This window comes from Anguilla rostrata, chromosome 14 (assembly GCF_018555375.3).
Source record: "Anguilla rostrata isolate EN2019 chromosome 14, ASM1855537v3, whole genome shotgun sequence".
NCBI lineage: Eukaryota > Metazoa > Chordata > Actinopteri > Anguilliformes > Anguillidae > Anguilla > Anguilla rostrata.
In genome coordinates, this window is record NC_057946.1 from 25,482,231 (window position 1) to 25,499,929 (window position 17,699).

General features: G+C 47.2%; 2 protein-coding genes and 2 long non-coding RNA genes across 9 annotated transcripts; 1 reads left to right on the forward strand and 3 right to left on the reverse strand.

The window, feature by feature from the left end:
- Window positions 1-697: 697 nt before the first annotated feature.
- LOC135239628 (histone H2A-like) lies at window positions 698-1,222 on the reverse strand. Its single transcript, XM_064308443.1, has one exon. It carries the CDS (start codon window positions 1,173-1,175, stop codon window positions 789-791), a length of 387 nt encoding a protein of 128 aa, XP_064164513.1. The 5' UTR covers window positions 1,176-1,222; the 3' UTR covers window positions 698-788.
- A 1,691-nt stretch (window positions 1,223-2,913) lies between these two features.
- On the reverse strand, window positions 2,914-15,714 carry LOC135239040 (RNA-binding protein EWS-like). Of its 6 annotated transcripts, none has more exons than XM_064307397.1 (17): window positions 15,608-15,714; window positions 14,450-14,486; window positions 13,997-14,048; window positions 13,318-13,456; window positions 11,803-12,004; window positions 11,384-11,509; window positions 10,578-10,882; window positions 10,213-10,399; window positions 7,184-7,221; window positions 6,511-6,528; window positions 5,778-5,893; window positions 5,517-5,646; window positions 5,029-5,145; window positions 4,462-4,603; window positions 4,275-4,372; window positions 3,628-3,895; window positions 2,914-3,342 (listed from the first exon to the last, which is right to left on the reverse strand). In XM_064307397.1, the coding sequence occupies exons 1-17, from the start codon at window positions 15,621-15,623 to the stop codon at window positions 3,303-3,305; spliced, it is 2,031 nt and encodes a 676-aa protein (XP_064163467.1). In that variant the 5' UTR covers window positions 15,624-15,714; the 3' UTR covers window positions 2,914-3,302. The 6 variants fall into 6 exon arrangements, with proteins under 6 accessions (XP_064163467.1, XP_064163468.1, XP_064163465.1 ...); XM_064307398.1 differs by having other exon boundaries at window positions 11,384-11,434; window positions 13,318-13,459; XM_064307395.1 differs by having other exon boundaries at window positions 13,318-13,459.
- On the reverse strand, window positions 7,998-10,206 carry LOC135239041 (uncharacterized). The gene is made up of 2 exons (XR_010325249.1): window positions 9,814-10,206; window positions 7,998-9,772 (listed from the first exon to the last, which is right to left on the reverse strand). It is a non-coding gene; the product is annotated as an uncharacterized LOC135239041 (long non-coding RNA).
- On the forward strand, window positions 9,296-9,786 carry LOC135239042 (uncharacterized). The gene is made up of 3 exons (XR_010325250.1): window positions 9,296-9,430; window positions 9,480-9,553; window positions 9,673-9,786. It is a non-coding gene; the product is annotated as an uncharacterized LOC135239042 (long non-coding RNA).
- Window positions 15,715-17,699: the final 1,985 nt, after the last annotated feature.

Sequence of the window (17,699 nt, forward strand, 5' to 3'; positions counted from 1 at the left end):
TACCCTTGAGCAAGTCATTTAACCTGAATTGCGCAAGTAAATATCCACTGTATTTAAAAATGTAATCTGTACAAGTCACTCTGGGTAAGTATCCGTCAGGCTAAATGTGCGTTGGCCCTGTGCTCAGCAGTAGGAGCATAATTAGCATTTGCTTATCAAAGCAGTAACCGTTCATTTCAAATTAAGCTGTGATTAAATAGTTTCAGTTTTGTGAGATGTGGGCATCGTGTTGTCACAAATCGCATGCAGCTCAGCCCTTGCAATTACGAAATGCGCCGGTAGGAGTTACCCTCCTTTATGGATCTATCGGTCTTTCAAGTCATTTATAGCAGCAATGACCAAATGCAAGTGACTAGGATCGTGTTAATTTTGTTTTAAAGACCAATGGAAGCAGTTACATGCACATCTGGCCCCTCCCTCAAAAAAAAATGTTAAAACGACTACACTTCGCGGTTACGATTTTTTTTTTTAAGACGTTTCCGAAACAGCGAGGCTAGACCTCTCATACGAGGAAGTAGCCTACTAGTCTTCGATAACACATCTGCCTGCAATAGCCTACACTTAATCTACGGCGTATAAACGATGCAAAACATTATCATTCACAAACACGAATTTTAGTAAAATTTGCCGTATTTGGTCACTGCCTCGCTTAAATTAATCTCCTTCCCCTCCTCGTATCAGAATAAAAAGTGAAACATTTTATTTGGAATGAAACATTGCGCTTTTAATGAAAAGTGGGCGGCTCTAAAAAGAGCCTTTGGTTCGCTGGAATGGGTATTCTGGTAAATTTACTTTGCTTTGGCGGCCTTCTCGGTTTTCTTGGGCAGCAGTACGGCCTGGATGTTCGGTAGCACTCCACCCTGAGCGATTGTTACGCCGCCCAGAAGCTTGTTCAGCTCTTCGTCGTTACGGACAGCCAGCTGAAGGTGCCGGGGGATGATGCGAGTTTTCTTATTGTCCCGGGCTGCGTTGCCAGCCAACTCGAGGATTTCCGCCGTGAGATACTCCAGAACAGCGGCCAAGTACACCGGCGCTCCTGCGCCAACGCGCTCAGCATAATTGCCTTTGCGTAGCAGTCTATGGACACGGCCGACAGGGAACTGCAAGCCTGCCCTAGACGAACGGGTCTTCGCCTTCGCCCGAACTTTCCCACCAGTTTTGCCTCGTCCACTCATTGTTGCTCCTGCTCGTGTCGGTCAAAGTAACACACAAATATCTGCAGCAGCAGCGGTCTGCTGTATTTATAACATCTTGCTAGTACACCATTGGACGAAACTGTGGCCTTGTATTCTCCAATCGTTTGAAAGAACATTTTGAATGACAGGAAGGCTTCAGGTAGGTGGAGCCTTTGTACACAAAGGGTGAGTTCAAAAGAAAGGAATGACGGTAGAATTGAAGACACAAAGCTAAATAATAATTGTGGCCATGGCCGTCAGTGTCAATACCAGTTTGGTTTCCGTATGGAAATATTGATGGAAAACGTCATCACGAATGTACAATATTGTGACAGATGAAAACCATTTGACTGTAGATCACTATAGATATCTGCTTTGTTAAAAAAAAAAAAAAAAAAATAGAAGAATTTGTTCTGTGGTTAAACGTCCTTGTTTGTCTGTGTAGGTGTGGACATGGATGCAGCTGAAAATGGTTACATTTCAGTTCTGACTCGTAGTACTACTTTATTATTATTATTATTTTGCAAATCGGAACGTTATATGCATGAGGTTATAGGCCACTTCAGTGAATTGTTCAAAACAGGGGTACCGCCAGATGGAATATGACCCGTATTTCACGTCTATGACAGTTAGATGGTGTGAATCTGAGACTGAAATCAAGATTATTTGAAGGCACACTCACGAGATATGTGTATAAAATCGTGATCTAAAGAGCAAGGTCTCTTTTGGAATACGCCGGAGATGTAGGCTACACGCCACTTCACATTATAGCAGGCCTACTTGCCAGTGCAATATTATTTAAACTCTAGTTAGGTTAAGCAAATGTATATTACTGCATAAATAAGGCCGTTGTTACACAGCGCCCTTACGCTTCGTTCAGGCACAGGCAGCTTTAAGTGACCCAAATCTTTATTTTTTTATGCACACGTTTCCAGTCGAACACTGGTTCCAAAGCCAACAAGCGCGAGCGAGCAAATGCCCGATGATATATAGTTTTTGTAAGTATCCCGATAGGATCTGAGTGTCGCAGTCACAAAATGGGAACCAATCATCTCGCAGAGTGGGCGTTCACTTTATTTTGCGACATTTCCCCTACCTTTCCTGGATGAAAATTAGAGTAGTGCATCTTTAAATAAGATTAAACAATCAGATCTTTAAGTGCCCACTTGTTTGGTGAAATGGATCAAAGAATCTCCAGCCACGTAGGTTCTTTTGTTTAGGTTCTTGTATAAATGACCAGAAACAGAAGTGGACGCTTCTCGATTTCATTTATTAGACTCTCTTCGTCCATGTCCACGGTGTCTCTTGAGCACGAACGAAATGCGAAAGTTCAAATGCAGTTTCACCAACAGAAACACTTTGGAAACAGGGTACACCAGCCAAATCTTGAAATGGAGACAAGCGAGCGACGAGACGGCGGATTTACGTCGCAATGTATGTTCGGTGTCACATGCAACCAGTGAGGACAAAGCGAGAGTTGTTCCCATTTATTTTTTCGCGTCGCTCAGGCTTTCGATGTGACGCATCACGATATGTTAATCACATCGAACTGGGCCGCCACCTTATATGGTTTTAAATCCAATACATGCACATGCTCCGATTTTGTCCTCACGTGGTTTTATCGCCCCAAATCGACGGAACAGTATTTTACATAATTTTTACATACATTTCCTTCATGTCATAATTATGCCATATTCATAATTTCAAGGCAAACACAATCAGCAGGCGAGAAAACGGGTTCAGGTTCACGTTTTTTTAATTCTCAATATTTATAAAGGAAATACATGGTGTCAAGAGGGAAGGGAACACATTTTAAAATTAAAATAAACTAAAAACATTAAATCATTTTTGACAAACATTTCACAAAATCTCCTGAAATCGTCGAGGGCACCAGACAGCATGCATGCACTCAATCATCTGGTTACAACGAAAAAAACAAAAACAAAATGCGAATAAGAAACGGAATAAAAAATAAAATAGAACATCAGAACAAAAATAAGATCACTGACTACTAAATGCAGAAACAATGCAAAACAATCCCATAATCTATAAATATGGGAATTTTAAAAATATTTTAAAAAATAAATCCTGTGCGGAACGGGGAATTTGTGTGTGGGCGTGGTCCTTTCAGTACGGTCGGTCCCGGCGTTCCTGGCGATGGTCGCCCCTGAGACACAACAGAAACGCGGCGGTTACTCATCCATTCCCCCGCCCATGGAAATGACCATGTGCAGTTAAGCTCACTGGATTTTTATTGGAGGGGCAGCCTGGTCTTGCTTTGGGTCATAGAATGAAAAATGCTACTTAAAACACTCAGCTAGAACACAGAGACACACAATCAAGTTTATCACTTGTTTCTGTACAGCTCAGTTGAAGTTGAGTCAAACACAAACTGAGTTTATCAACTGTACGACTCGGCTGAAGGAGTCAAACACACAAATCTGAGACTCACTTCATCTCCATCATCTTCCCGGGGGGTCCCATGCCTCTCCGGGCTCCTCGTCCTCCCATGTCCTCCATCGGGGGGCCCCCCCGGCCCCTCCCCCCGCCGAAACCTCCCCTGTCCATGCCGCGTCCTCCCCGGAATCCTCCGGGCCCGCCGCGGTCTCCGCCCCCCCGGGCCCCCCTGAACCCGCCGGGTCCTCCGGGGCCTCCGGGGCCGCCGCGGTCCATGCCCCTGCCGCCGCGCATGCCGGGGCCGCCCCTGCCGCGGTCACCGCCTGCCAATCACGCGAGAACGACCCGTCAGACCAATCAGCACAGACCCGGCAAATCGACCGGTCTGCACCGACAGACAGGTTCACAACCCACAGGTTACACGTGTACTTAAGCTCCCCCAAATTCAAAGACATCAAAATAATTACAGTAACTTGCAGGAAGTGTCAACCACATAAACATAAGCACCACGTCCCACCCCATTTATGGTAAATCACCTAAAACCCATCACGGTTAGACTTCAATTTTCTTATAGAAGCGCCAGTGCAGCCAATTCCCACCTGATTCTGCCAGTGCAGTTTCTAGTGCACCCCACCGTGGTTCATACTGAGGCTGTGCGGTTAATGGAGCTGTACCACACAGCGGGGCAGTTAGGGCTCTTACCTGGAGGGGGGAAGGGCGGGGGGCCGAAGCCCTCTGGTTTGGGGGCCTTGCACTGGTTGCACTCCATCCTCCAGGCGAAGTTCTGGTTCCCGCAACCCCTGTGGAGGCAGTGAGAGGGTCAGTGCCGTCCCCCGCTGCGAGTTTGGCACACTAAAGCGGGACCGGTGTGTGTGTGGGGGGTACTCACGAGTTGGGGCACTGCCAGTCTCCGGCCCTCTGCTGCATGTTGCCTCCGGACGGCCCCCCACGTCCCATTCCGCGGGGCCCGCCCCGGGGGACGAACCCGCCTCGCTCGCCGCCACGGCCCATCCCGCCGCGACCCATCATCCCTGTCAGGAGAGGGGGTTGCAGGTTTGATTCTCCACAACTTCGGCTGTACCCTCGAGCAAGGTACTTAAACCTCAATAGCTTCAATAAAACTATCCAGCTCTAAAAATGGACTGTATGTACAAAGAATGCAAGCTGTCCAAGTCCCCCTAGATCAGTGTTTCTCAACCCTGGTCCTGGGGACCCACTGCCCTGCATGTTTTAGATGTTTCCCTGCTCCAACACACCTGACTGAAATGGGCACAGCTCTGCAGAGCTGATAACGACCATCATTTGGTCAGTGTGTGGAGCAGGACATGTAAAACATGCAGGGCAGTGGGTCCCCAGGACCAGGGTTGAGAAACACTGCCCTAGATTAGAGTCTGCTAAATGTGAGGTGTACTGCGAGGTGAAGGAGGCGAAAACGGAGGGGGCGGGTCAAACGCACCTCCTCGGCCCATCATCCCGCGGCCGTCCCTCATGGGCATGCCGCCCCTCATCATGCCCATCATGGGCTTGCGGCGCGCCATCGACACCTTCAGCTTCTTCCCCTGGAAGTCCTTACCTGCAGGGCCACCAGGGGGCGACAAACAGCACGTTACGCCACACACACTCGCAAGCACAAAATGGATGCAGCAGTCTACCTGAGACTGAGTATACATCTAGAATTTCATAGAGAAATTTAACATGTGGAAAAGGGAATCAATAACAGTGGAACACACGTCAATCAACCATTAGGGAAATAAGGCAAAATGAGGCGAGAAACTTCACCTTTACCCTACTCCTGTCACAAGACATTGGTTAGACCCACCCATTAAACCCACTAACCCCAAATGCTTCTCAGTCCTTACAACTGGAATATGACGTTATGGAACTCGTACGCAACCGGAGTTATGAAAACGCTAAAAAACGGCGAAGGGAGGCGTGGCAACTCACCGTCGAACCACTCGACGGCGGCTTTGGCGGAGGGCGGCTCCTCGTAGGACAGGGTGGCGTCGCCCTTGGGCTTCCCCGACTCCTTGTCCGTGTAGATGTTGACGGCGGGCAGGCCGGTCCGCTTGTTTATCTGCGGGGGAAGCGAGAGCCGTTCGGGTCAGCCGTTCGCCCGCCTTAAAGAGACGCCGTTCGGGCGGACAGCGACCCCAGCGCGGTCGCTCCTTCACCCGCGGTTCAAAAAAAAAAAGCTTGAGCCCTTACCCGGATGATCCCGCTGTGCTTGAAGAACTCGGCCATCTCCTCCAGGGTGGCGTTCTCAGTCAGGCCGGTGATGTAGATGGTGCTGTTCTCGGAGTCGTCCTGCTCCTCCATCCGAACTGTCAGGACAGACCAGTCGGCTCGTTAGCGTTCGAAACCCATTATATTACAGGCATTTGGCAGACGCTCTTATCCAGAGCGACGTACTACAAAGTGTATAACCACAACCAGGAACAAGGGTGTTGAAAACCCTAGAGGGAAGTACAGTTCCGAGTGCAGGGAACGACCGCGTAGTTCAACTTGGACCCCGTGGGTTAGTCTGATCAACACAACAAAAACAGCAACAAAGCAGTCTATGCAAATAATACATGCAATAGTTGAGTAGGCATGAGTGCAATAACTCAACTAAGATAAACAGCTTACCTAGCTACAACCCTAAGATTACATAGTCAAACCCACCACGAACCCCCATTTTCCCCCCACTTTCCTGTATGTGAAGTCCAGCTAGTATCTAAGCCTGCTAATGCAATGTCCCCCTCAAACTTTGGAAAGCAAACAAGCACCATCTCTCCCCTACAAACTCCATGTGCATTAGGAGTATCCCGCTGGTCTGCGATGACAGACTCCCACCGACTGAAACTAGGGCCAATTACGGCCAATCAGCTCTTTGATTGTTGTTTCGTAAAAGTAAAAAAAAAAAAGGTGGCGAAATAGGCTGATAAAAAGGGGTACTCACCCATTTCACCATCCGGTCCTACGGGTCCGAGGAGGGGAGAAAGAGAGAAAGGGGAGAGGTCAGTTTAGAGTCCCATCCATCCACTACCTCAGCACTCCTGCTGTGTCATTACCCAGGAACACAAGACTCTTCTGGGCTTTGGCACGTTCACAACCCGAGAAACTCACTAAACACACCTTTACAAACAAATTTTTGCATGGAGTCAGGTTGGAAAAATCTCTCATTGTAAACTTGTTTAAAGTCAAACCCAATTGAGGAGAAAATAACTCAAAAACACATGGATTTCAAAACCCACAGAGAGGCAGAATTCAAGGAGTTCAAAGACTCCACTTTCCCCCTACTAACTTATTACAAACTATTCATTTACATTAAAAAAAATTAGTTTAACCGAGCAGTGCTCAGTTCCCAAGATTCAAATAATCAATTTGGAAAGGGTACACCGTTCCCATGGTAACCTTTGTGATGTAAACGAGAGAAAATACCCAAACAGTACGGCAATGAATGTTTAACCTGTAGGATTTTAACTGAAAGAACCCCTTTGTCACCCCAAAATGAGTAACCTGCAACAGACCTTTTCGACTAAGAAATTCTGCACAAAATAAGTGCGTTTTTTTTTTTTTTAAATGTTTTTTTTATTTTCAAGAACTAGCCAGTGTAATACTCATTAACTTACCACCAGGCTTAATGAAGCCACCTCTGTCTCCAGCGATGCTGGGGAAATAAACGAAGAAATGAAGGCGATTTCCCTTAACGAGCAGCTTCAGCACCTCGAGCCCAGTCAGCTCGTTAGGGGTGGGGGGAGGGGGAGGGGGGGCGCTCTCAAAACCTCACTTCCTCCCCAAAATCAAAGTTTTTTTTTTAAACACAGGTAGGGGTTTACATGGGGGAGGGTTTACAGGATTTAAGGCCTTAAATTCTATATCCATACATTTCTTCCCTGACTTGGCTAAACATGGGGTGGACCTGTACATTTGCTAAAGGGAGAAGGGTACTCTATTACATTAACATCATTTGCAGATGCTCTTATCCAGAGCGAATACCATTTGGGGTAAAACAAAATATGTAAAAAAACAAAAACAAATGAAAACTAAACTTGGCTTTTTTTGTCTTAACACTTTTTTAAAAATCCAGTTATATTTCAGATGCAGTTCTTATGACCTAAAATAATGACCCGAGTTTTATCTGACAAAAGGAACTATACAGACATGAGGAAAAGCCTCAACCATCCATCTCTGGAACCCCAATGTCCCAACAGAACCCCCACCCCCCCACCCGGAAATTAACAGCTACTGATAAAACAGCCCCACAGGTCGGGAGAAAAGCATCTGGAATAATGACCTTACAAAAGCAGCCCGTGCATGCAACTAAAACTATAACCATTTACACCATTTCGGTTTACACTTTTTAGCAGTTAAGAAAAAAAAAAAGTTTATGTAATTTACACAATTCTAAAACACAAAAACAAAAAGTTTCGTACCACCATATCCTTAACGGTTTTCATTTATATATATATATATTTTTAAAAAAGTTTGGTTACATTTCAGCTTTGAAAAGTACATTGTTTTTTTTTTGTTGTTGAATTTTTTTATTTTAAACACACAGACACACTTCATGTTGAGCTCTCTGGCTCTCTCTCTCTCTCCCCATTTGGTTCTAAGAGCCCCTCTTGTGATTACGCTTCCCAGCTCAGGGCTGTGACTGTAAAAGTACTGCTGTGCTTACATGGCGCGCACTTTGTAACCTGCAGCGTATAAATGCGACAGCATGTTAAACGTTCAAGAAGACAGAAAAAACATTTGCACTCCCAAACCCCCCCCCCCCCCCCCCCCCCCATTCTTACCTGTGTAAAGGGGCAAAAGGTGAAAGCATTACTCACTCACACACACACGTGCAAACTCACACACTCAGTGGAAGGCATGTAACTGCCAACGTCCCTGCACTTCCACAAACACACGCAACTCCTAACGCCATTTTCTGTTCTGCCCGTCAATCGTAACCAGCTCCAGTTTCACACACAAGTGACCGAAAGGTTTATAATGTTTTCTAATGTTTTTTTTTCATAAAAACACCACATGTACCCTTTTTATGTTCATGCTTTCACCTTTTTTTCTTTCACAGTAAACCCCCTAAAAACACACATATGTATATATATAGACATATAGGAACCCCTCAGGTATGTAAAACTCAGTATTACTCATGTCTGTCTGTAGATATTACACAGCCCATATCTTCCCCATCTACAATGACACAAATATTGATGTTTTTTTTAACAGCCTACCTACATTACATTATGGTTTGAAAATATGCCACTAGAAAGTAGCTAGAGGGGTCCCGGGTGGCTCTAGGTTTGTAGTATAAAAACGCCCTGCAGCCCATGCAGGATGCAACAGCAGCCCCCCTATGCTGGGGCTCGGAGCGGCTCCACTTTCGGCTTTTAGAGGCCGCTGGGCCGTCACATCCTGCATGCGGGCCGAGACCTGGAGCAAACACTGCACGCGCTGCGGTTGGATGGACACTCGCTCCACTCCGGCCACCGGGCTCACACAAGGAGAGCTTTGTAAGCTCAGGGTCACATGACCGAATGCTGCCGTTGCTAAAATCAACGCCATGTCCCCTGCCGACAAAACGAGCACGACAGTGTTTGCTCCAGTGCTGTGAGAGCAGCTCTCAGACTGACCCATGACCTCTTACAACCTCCATAACCCATTATCACCTTACCTTTGGCCATAAGCAAGCAGGGCTGAAAGTGGCTCGGTTACCAACAGAAACCAGGGAAAGGTCACTAAGGGATACCTCATTACCAAGAGACCAAGTAAGGGTCACCTACAGGGACATCTAATTGCCAAGAGACCAAGTAAGGGTCACCTACAGGGACATCATTACCCAGAGACAAAGTAAGGGTCACCTAAAGGGACATTTAGTACCAAGATACCAAGTAAGTGTCACCTACAGGGACGTTTGTTACTAAGAGACCAAGTAAGGGTCACCTACAGGGACATTCAGTATCAAGATACCAAGTAAGGGTCACCTACAGGGACATTTAGTACCAAGAGACGAAGTAAGGGTCACATACAGGGATATTTAGGACCAAGTAAGGGTCACCCACATGGACGTTGCCAAGAGACCAAATAAGGGTCACCCAGAGGGACATTTGTTACTAAGAGACCAAGTAAGGGTCACCTACAGGGACATTTAGTACCAAGATACCAAGTAAGTGTCACCTACAGAGACATTTATTACCAAGAGACCAAGTAAGGGTCACCTACAGGGACATTTCGTACCAAGATACCAAGTAAGGGTCACCTACAGGGACACTTAGTACCAAGAGTGACCCAGTGAAGGTCACAAAGTACACCTATGGTCTCACTGAGAAACCAGGTAAAGGGCACTCATTAGAAGTGCACTTGCTGACTTCCTACAGAAGACACTATACATTTACAAGAGATTTAACTTATAACTTATCAAGAGAAACCAGGTGAGAGTCAATAGGTGTATTTACCTTGCTTGGATGAACAGCGTCTAGCTCAGACGCTAGGGGACTTTTTGGGGGAAGACGTTTGATATTCTGGCTGTGGGTGGGCTGGGATAAAGGGGGGTGGGGGGGTTTATTTTAGGGGTGCAGCTTTCAGCCCCGTGTGGCCTGTGCCGGTGCCTGTGAGGGAGGGGGAGCGCGGTGAGTCTCGGGAACGGACGAAAACTTACCCCATCCCGCCCCTGCTGATGGCCCCTCTCATCCCGCCGCGCATCATCCCGCCCCTGTCGAAACCGCCCCGGTCGAATCCGCCCCTGCCCCGCCCGCGGCCCTCGCCCGGGCCACCGAATCCGCCCGGCTCCGGCCCGGAGTAGCCGCCGCTGCCCATGCCGTTGGGGTGCTCCTGCCGGTAACTACCTGTGGGGGCGCGGAAGAGCCGTCAGCAACCAGAAGGGTACGAAGACATTCGCAATGTAATAAACCAACAACATCATCTCCATCGCTCTCTGTCACTCAGACGAACATATACTCTCACACTCACTCACACACACACACACAATCTGACACACACACACACACGTGCGCACACACGTACCATACTGGCTGGGAGGCTTGTAGTCGTTCTGCTGGCCGTAGCTGGCTCCGGCACCGCCCTGCTGTCCATACTGGGAGGAGGGGGGCTGGCCGTAGGAGTTGGAGGGGGGCGGGTAGCTGGTGGGCTGGGGCTGGGGCTGCTGCTGGGCCTGCTGGGGAGGCGGGGGCTGCTGCTGATAGCTTCCCTGCTGACTGTAGCCCCCCTGCTGGGCCTGGTAGCCGCCCTGGGCCTGGGAGTACGAGCTCGCCTGGGGCTGCTGGTACGAGCTCTGCTCGTAGCTGGCGGGCTGGCTGCTGGCGCTGTAGCTATGGAAACAAGGCGGAATGCTTTTATTGGAGACCCGAGAGCGACACGTAAACGCAGAGGAAAAGGGACGGAGGCGGGACGTTGATCGGTCTGGAAAACTCTTCAAGCACAATCAATGCCAGCTTTATCTGGAGAGGGGCCGCAAAATGGGATTCTGGGAAATGTAGTCCCAATCAGGGGAAATGGGAAAATCTACACGGGTTGAGATTTGGAATTGATGGGGATATAAATCATGCACCCTGCTTAAACAGACGTAGCCCCTTTCAGTGAAGCGCTGCTACCGCGATTAGCCCCGTGAGTGATGGGAATCACGCCGGTGATTTACAGCGCCCCCCTCCCGGCACGTGCACTGCGATTCATAAGCGGGAAGCACCAGGGAACCGAGGGCCAGGCGACTGGCCTGTTAACACCAGAGTGAGAGCCACCGGTGTCTGAGGGAGAGAAAGAAAAAAAAAAAAACCTGCAACGCAGGAGCCCACCAGCAGGGGGCAGACATTTACCTGGAGGGCGGGTAGGGGCCAGGGGGCTGGGCGTAGCCGTAAGTGCTCTGGCTGTAGGCAGGGTTATACGGGCCCGCGTTAGCATGGGGGCTGGCTGTCTCCAGGAGCTCGCTCAGCTCGTGGGCTCTAAAAGTTAAATCTGGCCGTCAGACCGAGCGCCTCCAGCTGAGCGAGAGGAAACGAGACCAACCGGTATTTTCGGAGGGAAACAGAAATGACGGAAAACAAAACCTGCCAAGCCAAACGTTACTGAGCCCCTGAGACTGCTAAAGGAAAAGTCTGAAAGCGTTAATAATGACCCAGTTTGACTCAGCCCAGTGTTCTTACGGGATGGTATGCGAGACATGTAAACAGACCAGTATGGAAAGAGGCCGTGTCTTTTACAGGAAGGAGAAACAGGACAGCGTGTGCGGCCTCACCTAGGGGGCGCCGCAGAGGCGGGCTGCTGGCTGTACCCGGGGTAGGCGGGCTGGGCCCCGTACCCGGCCTGCCCGCTGTAGGGGGTCTGGCTGGAGGGCGCGGAGGTGGCGCCGGTGGAGGCGGTGTCGTACCCGCTGGCGCCGTAGCTCTGGACGGGCTGACTGTAGCCCTGCTGGCTGGCAGGGGCGGCGCTGTACCCACCTGGGGGGGGAGGGAAGGGGGCAGGGTTAGGGATAGACTGAAGACGAAAACCCGCACAAGACCCATTTGCCTTCAAACCACTGGGAAGGACCACAGGTACAAACCTGGACTCAACACTTAAATACATCTTAACAAAATGAGTTAATCAACAGCTAGTTCATTTAAAAAAAAAAAAAAAAAAACTCAACACTTGCAAAAGACAAAGGCTTTTAAAAATAGATTTTGATGCTTTGTATCAAATGTGCTGGGCGACCCTTGACGGCCATCTTGTGCGCGATTAGTTTTACGCGATGCTCGTAACATTGCAAGGTTCAAAATGGTACCTCCGGCGCTTTCGCGCAAAATTACACGTGCCACTGCACGAGAGATCGCTTCGCAATACGACTCCTGTTAAAAAGCATAAATCAAAGTCCTTTCCATTTCCTGACCTTTCCCCATCTAAAAATGATGCATTCCTGACTCGGACCCAGCTGCAATCTTTGGCAGAACATCACTTCAAAATGGAATTTTGAAACGCCGCCATTTAAACTATGCAGACAAAGGAAGACCGATTAAGGTCGCCTGCTGGTGGCCTTAATGTGTCCCAGCAAGATTCACAATGCAAGCCCTGGTAAGACTCAGTTACTTCGGATTGCTTTTTTTGTGCACCATACACACTTGGGCATTGATTTTTTTTTTTTTTTTTTACAATCTTGGGTGTATGACTTAATTCAGAGGATTTATCCTGAATTTAAGCTGCGTGCGAGTTCCTCTGTCCATGTATTTTGAATACATTTAAGAACTCACACTACCACGTGAATTAGAGAACACTGATACAAAGCACAGTATCTCATTAGAATTGAAGTTTGAGTTGGGCTGAGCGCCATGCAGCTGCTCTCCAGACTGGCTCATCCGTCCATCTGGAGCGGCACTGCGTTTCTGACCAGCAGCCGCGAGCAGCGGTAGGAAAAGCTGATCCTCAGAGGCCGGTTTCCAAACTGACATCCTACATTAGCACCAGCACCCTTGAACAAACTAACCGAGTAGAACAGGGGAAAGTTTGATGCATCCCAGCTAACAAAAAACGTTCTCACAATGTCGCTGCCACGTAGTAACAATGTTATAACATTGACAAAACGTTGCAGTAACGTTGTGAGAACATTTTGTGTTGGCCGAGATAACTCAATCTCAAGTGAGTTCTGCCCTGCTGTTCTACAGCGTTTGACTTTCTGCATTTCAACATGGAGACCGTGCAGACTCTCGGAGGGCCGAGTTCTCATTGGCCAGTTTTGAAAACACACGCGTGCTGATTGGCCGGGGGGCAAAGGACTCACCGGAGGCCGGGGGCTGCTGGCCGTAGGAGGAGCCGTACGAGGGCTGGGCGTAGCCGCCCGCGGAAGCTCCCGGCTGGGTGTAGGCGGAGTCCGCGGCCTGGCTGTAGGACCCGTAGCCCTGCTGCTGACCGTAGCCCTGCTGCTACGGGAAATGGAGACACCCGTCAACGAGAACATTCAGGCGGAAGTTTTTTTAACCCCCCACCCACTTTTGTCCAAAACCCGCCCCTCGCTGAATCTGACCTCCAACGATTGGTCGGTCTTTTGAAGGAATTATGAATGACTCTGACTTTGGTAAAGGCTTACCTTTTCAAATTTCCAAACATCGTTCATTCCCCAAAAAATTCTGAATACCTTTACCTGTGGCTACTGTTAGGCTTGCGCTAGTGTCAGACGTATTTTGGACAAAAGCGGGTGCAAAAAAATAAATAAAAATAAGTCAAGTCGGCCATGTTACAGTTGCAGACTACAGGCGAACATTAGTCTGAGTCGAGACCAAGCGACAATCTAAGCCCGTCCTCTGACCCAGAGGCCAGTGACGCTAAAGGACACTCAAAGAAGCAAAGCAATTTAAAGCAGCATATGAACACTGCCTGGCAGCACACAGTGCAACCTGTTAGCATAGTTTTATTACAGCTGGCTTTAGCGGGCGGACGCAGCGCAGGCAGGGTGGTCTCACCTGGGCACTCTGGCCGTAGCTCTGAGAGGGCGGGGCGGCGTAGGAGCCGTACCTGAATACACACACACAGGGTTCCATTACTCAAGTGACATCACCAATGCATTATTTAGGTGCATTTTCAAAAGAAATTCTCATGCTACATTAGATCAAAATTCATGAAAATAACACAAAAAACAGACACCTTCCTGCTCAAATTGAGGGGGAATTGTCACGAGCCATTTAATCAGACTTGGAGCTTCATACTGTGCCAAAAACGTTTGAATTTTACACCTTTTGAGCAACAGTACAGAAAGTAGCCTACATTTCAATATAGCATTACTGGACACATACATAGCCATGAAACGGCTCTCAATTCAAATCACGACTAAAGAAACAGTTCTGTTTAAATATCCAATGAGCACAAATAATGTTAGTCATGTTACAGGTCTAATCATTTAAAGATTTACAACTTACCCCTGCTGGGCTCCGGACTGGCTGTATGAATTATAGTCTGAAAAAAAGATTAAACGTAAACTCCATTAGCTACTGCCATTACCTCACCAAACAGACCCTATACTAAGTTCCGGTCAGGAAAATATTCGCATGACAATAACTTTCAGACATCACAGAAAACGCACACCTTTCCCCATCCTTAGCTAGTAGCCATTTCTCTCACGACGTGAACTGTATCAATTTGTCGACAATAACTCTCAAAAACCATACACCAGCATCGCGCCTGAATACAATCGGTAACGTTAAAACCAAACGAGACCAGCGACTGCGTTTGATCCGCCGGTTTCAGTCTCGACCATGTGGATTCTGGTTCAAATTGGAGCAGGCTACTTCGTTAACTTAACAAAAACACCACGCGCGTCTTCATCAATAGTAACGCTGACGACTCTCGAGTCACCCACAGATAAAACAAAGATTGACCGCGATCTGTATTGTGTTGGATCAATTTTGTCCGCTGACCTGAGCCGTTATTTAGCCAACTGGAGTAGGCCGCAATCCTGAAAATGGACATGGAATCAGAACAAAGATGGGCCCTACGCGGCATCGTAAAATTGCCGCTAAACTAACGTAGACAACGAGGTCGCAAGTAAAATGGAGTGCGCCGCTATTTTTAAGCGTCAACTGAAACATTTTTCTCAGAACATAACTCATTTATAAAGACTTTTTACTTGGCCGATTCGTGATCCATTTTGCCGGCATCGCTCAATTCTGCGCACACGCTCACCGAGTAGCCAGCTAGCTAACGTTAGCCAGAAATGAATGGGAGGGCCAAACGCATAAGCCAAATCATAAACACGCTGACACGTTTAAACTAAACGCATGCAAGCCCCGTGCTATGAAACTATCAAAGCAGCACATGCCACGATGTATGTGCTTTCCTTTCTGTGAAAAATTTTCCATATGAATATAATTAAAGTAACGCTATCGACAAAATACCAGCCGGGGAGGAGGGGGTAAATCGCATTGCAACCCAGCCCCCCCAACTAAACAGTTAGTAAAATGAAATAATATCAGTTGCTCGATAAGTTCTAGCGACATGATCATATACATAGTAAGCTGGCCCTCTATATCATTTAAATTTATTTCGTTAGCTACCGATCGTTTAGCCGTGGTACGTACCAGCTGCAGACGCCATTTCGTCGGTCTTCGGTCAGTGTGCCACGACGGTGCGCAAACTCAGACTTAGGATTCGGACCTCTACCAACCGTTGCTACCAGTGGGGAACACTTCTATAAACGTGCCTTGCTCGCCAAATGGTTAACGTATAATTTGAATTATAGATACATTTTAATAATAAGTATAATGAGTACTGTTTATTTATTTTAAATTTTTTTGTCATTAAGAGATCAGTAGGAAAAGGATAAAGATTACAAACTTTCTTGTTACCTTTACATGGAATCTCCCATAATGACGTCACCACAGTGCGAGGGAACCCGAACACTGTTGCCAACTTGGAGGCTTTATCGCTAGATTTGTCGACTTTTCAACCCTCTTTAGCGACTTTATTAGCTACCGGCAAATTTAGGACATACACGGAATTAAATATACCAGTTATATAGAAAATAGGCATATGCAACTCGTGCGTGATGGCGTAATAAGCATGCAAATTAACGTGTGATATAATTTAGCAATTTGTAGCGGCTTTTTGAGCATGCGTTAGTAACTTTCCTTGGGAAAAGTTGGCAGCTAGAATAGAAAGATAGAGAGTGTGATAGAAGGCGGGACAGGTCGAAGGCAGGAGAGAATGATTATGAGGGAGCGGGATATCCAGTTGAGTCTATGAGTAGTTGCGTAAGTTTGGGAGTGCAAGTCGAGCATTTAAATTCACTGTCAAGTTTATGGATAGGAGTGACAAAGCTCCAAACCCTCTCAAGTTGTCTGAAGAGTTGAGACAAAATGGTTGACATACTGAATGCCAAAGTTTTTTTGTTTTTTGTACATCTGAGCACAAAGGCCATAATAATTAGCTTTCTGAACAATTACAGACCATTTGAGTGCTTCATACCTGTGAAAGGCATCATATCTCAAAGTTAGCCCTGGGATTACTGAGAGTGTCCTATTGAATGATTTGAAGGGAGCTGAGATTGAGTCCGTAGGCAACATAATTAAGGAATGTACCACAGCTGTGTTGCTTGCATTCAAGGAGGATTCACTTCCAAAAAGAGTCTAGGATACATGAGCTTCCAAGTCAGAGAATACGCGCACTCTCCTTTGTGCTACTACAAATTCCAGCGTTTTGATCGTGTAGCCACAGTATGTGGAGCTGCAAGATGAAATGGAAATGGGGATCCTGAACTTTCACTGTGCAGTGTGGTAGAACCCAAGTGTAACTGTGGGGGGAGCCACGTGACTTCTTTAAGGGCTGTGAGGATTATGTAATGGTGGTGCCAGCTGATAAAAAATGAGGGCTGATCAAAAACTGTCACCACAGAATGCCTTGAAAAAAGTCAGAGGAGCAGTTAAATTTAATAGGCCCATGGATGGTAGCCCCCCCCCCCCCCCAAGGCTGCCTGTGGTCAAAGTTACAAGTACCAGGCAATTTTGAGAAAGGCAGCCATTTCTTGCTTTTATTGCAGAAGTTCTATGTTCATCTAGAAGCTGAACTAAGAGGTCAGACATTATTAAGGAGTGTAATAAGTACTCAGAAGAAAGAAAAAGAGAATTCACAGTGCATTCAGAAGTGTGAACACAGACAGTTATGATGAAGAGTATACTCAAACAATAGGAGTTAGTAAAAGCAGTGCTTAGTTTCATAGCCTCAAGGGACTTACACCTTCTGATGTAGTGACAAATGTGTAGTAAGTTGTAATTCACATTCAGGGCAGTAAGAAACACAAATATGCCATAAGGTTTCCTGCCATCCGGAAATACAAAGAAGAGCAAGAACAAGAAGAACCCAAATAACCCAGGAAAACTGCCAGACTTTGAGGAACTGACCAGGTGAACACAACCGTGATCATTACTGTTCAACAGTCTGTACGAGTATCCAGTCAAGTCTCAAACACTGGCAAATCAACCATCCCTGCAGCCTGGATAGTTTCAGTCAACTTATCATAAGGACAACGCAGGTTATAAGTACAAGCAACCACTCATTGCTACTGATCAGCATAGCGCTCCGTTGTAGAATAGCATCTGCGCGTGGGTGAGCAAGAACTGTTCCAAACAAGGAGACTTAATTAACACTACAACAAACTGTTTCCTAGCTACATTT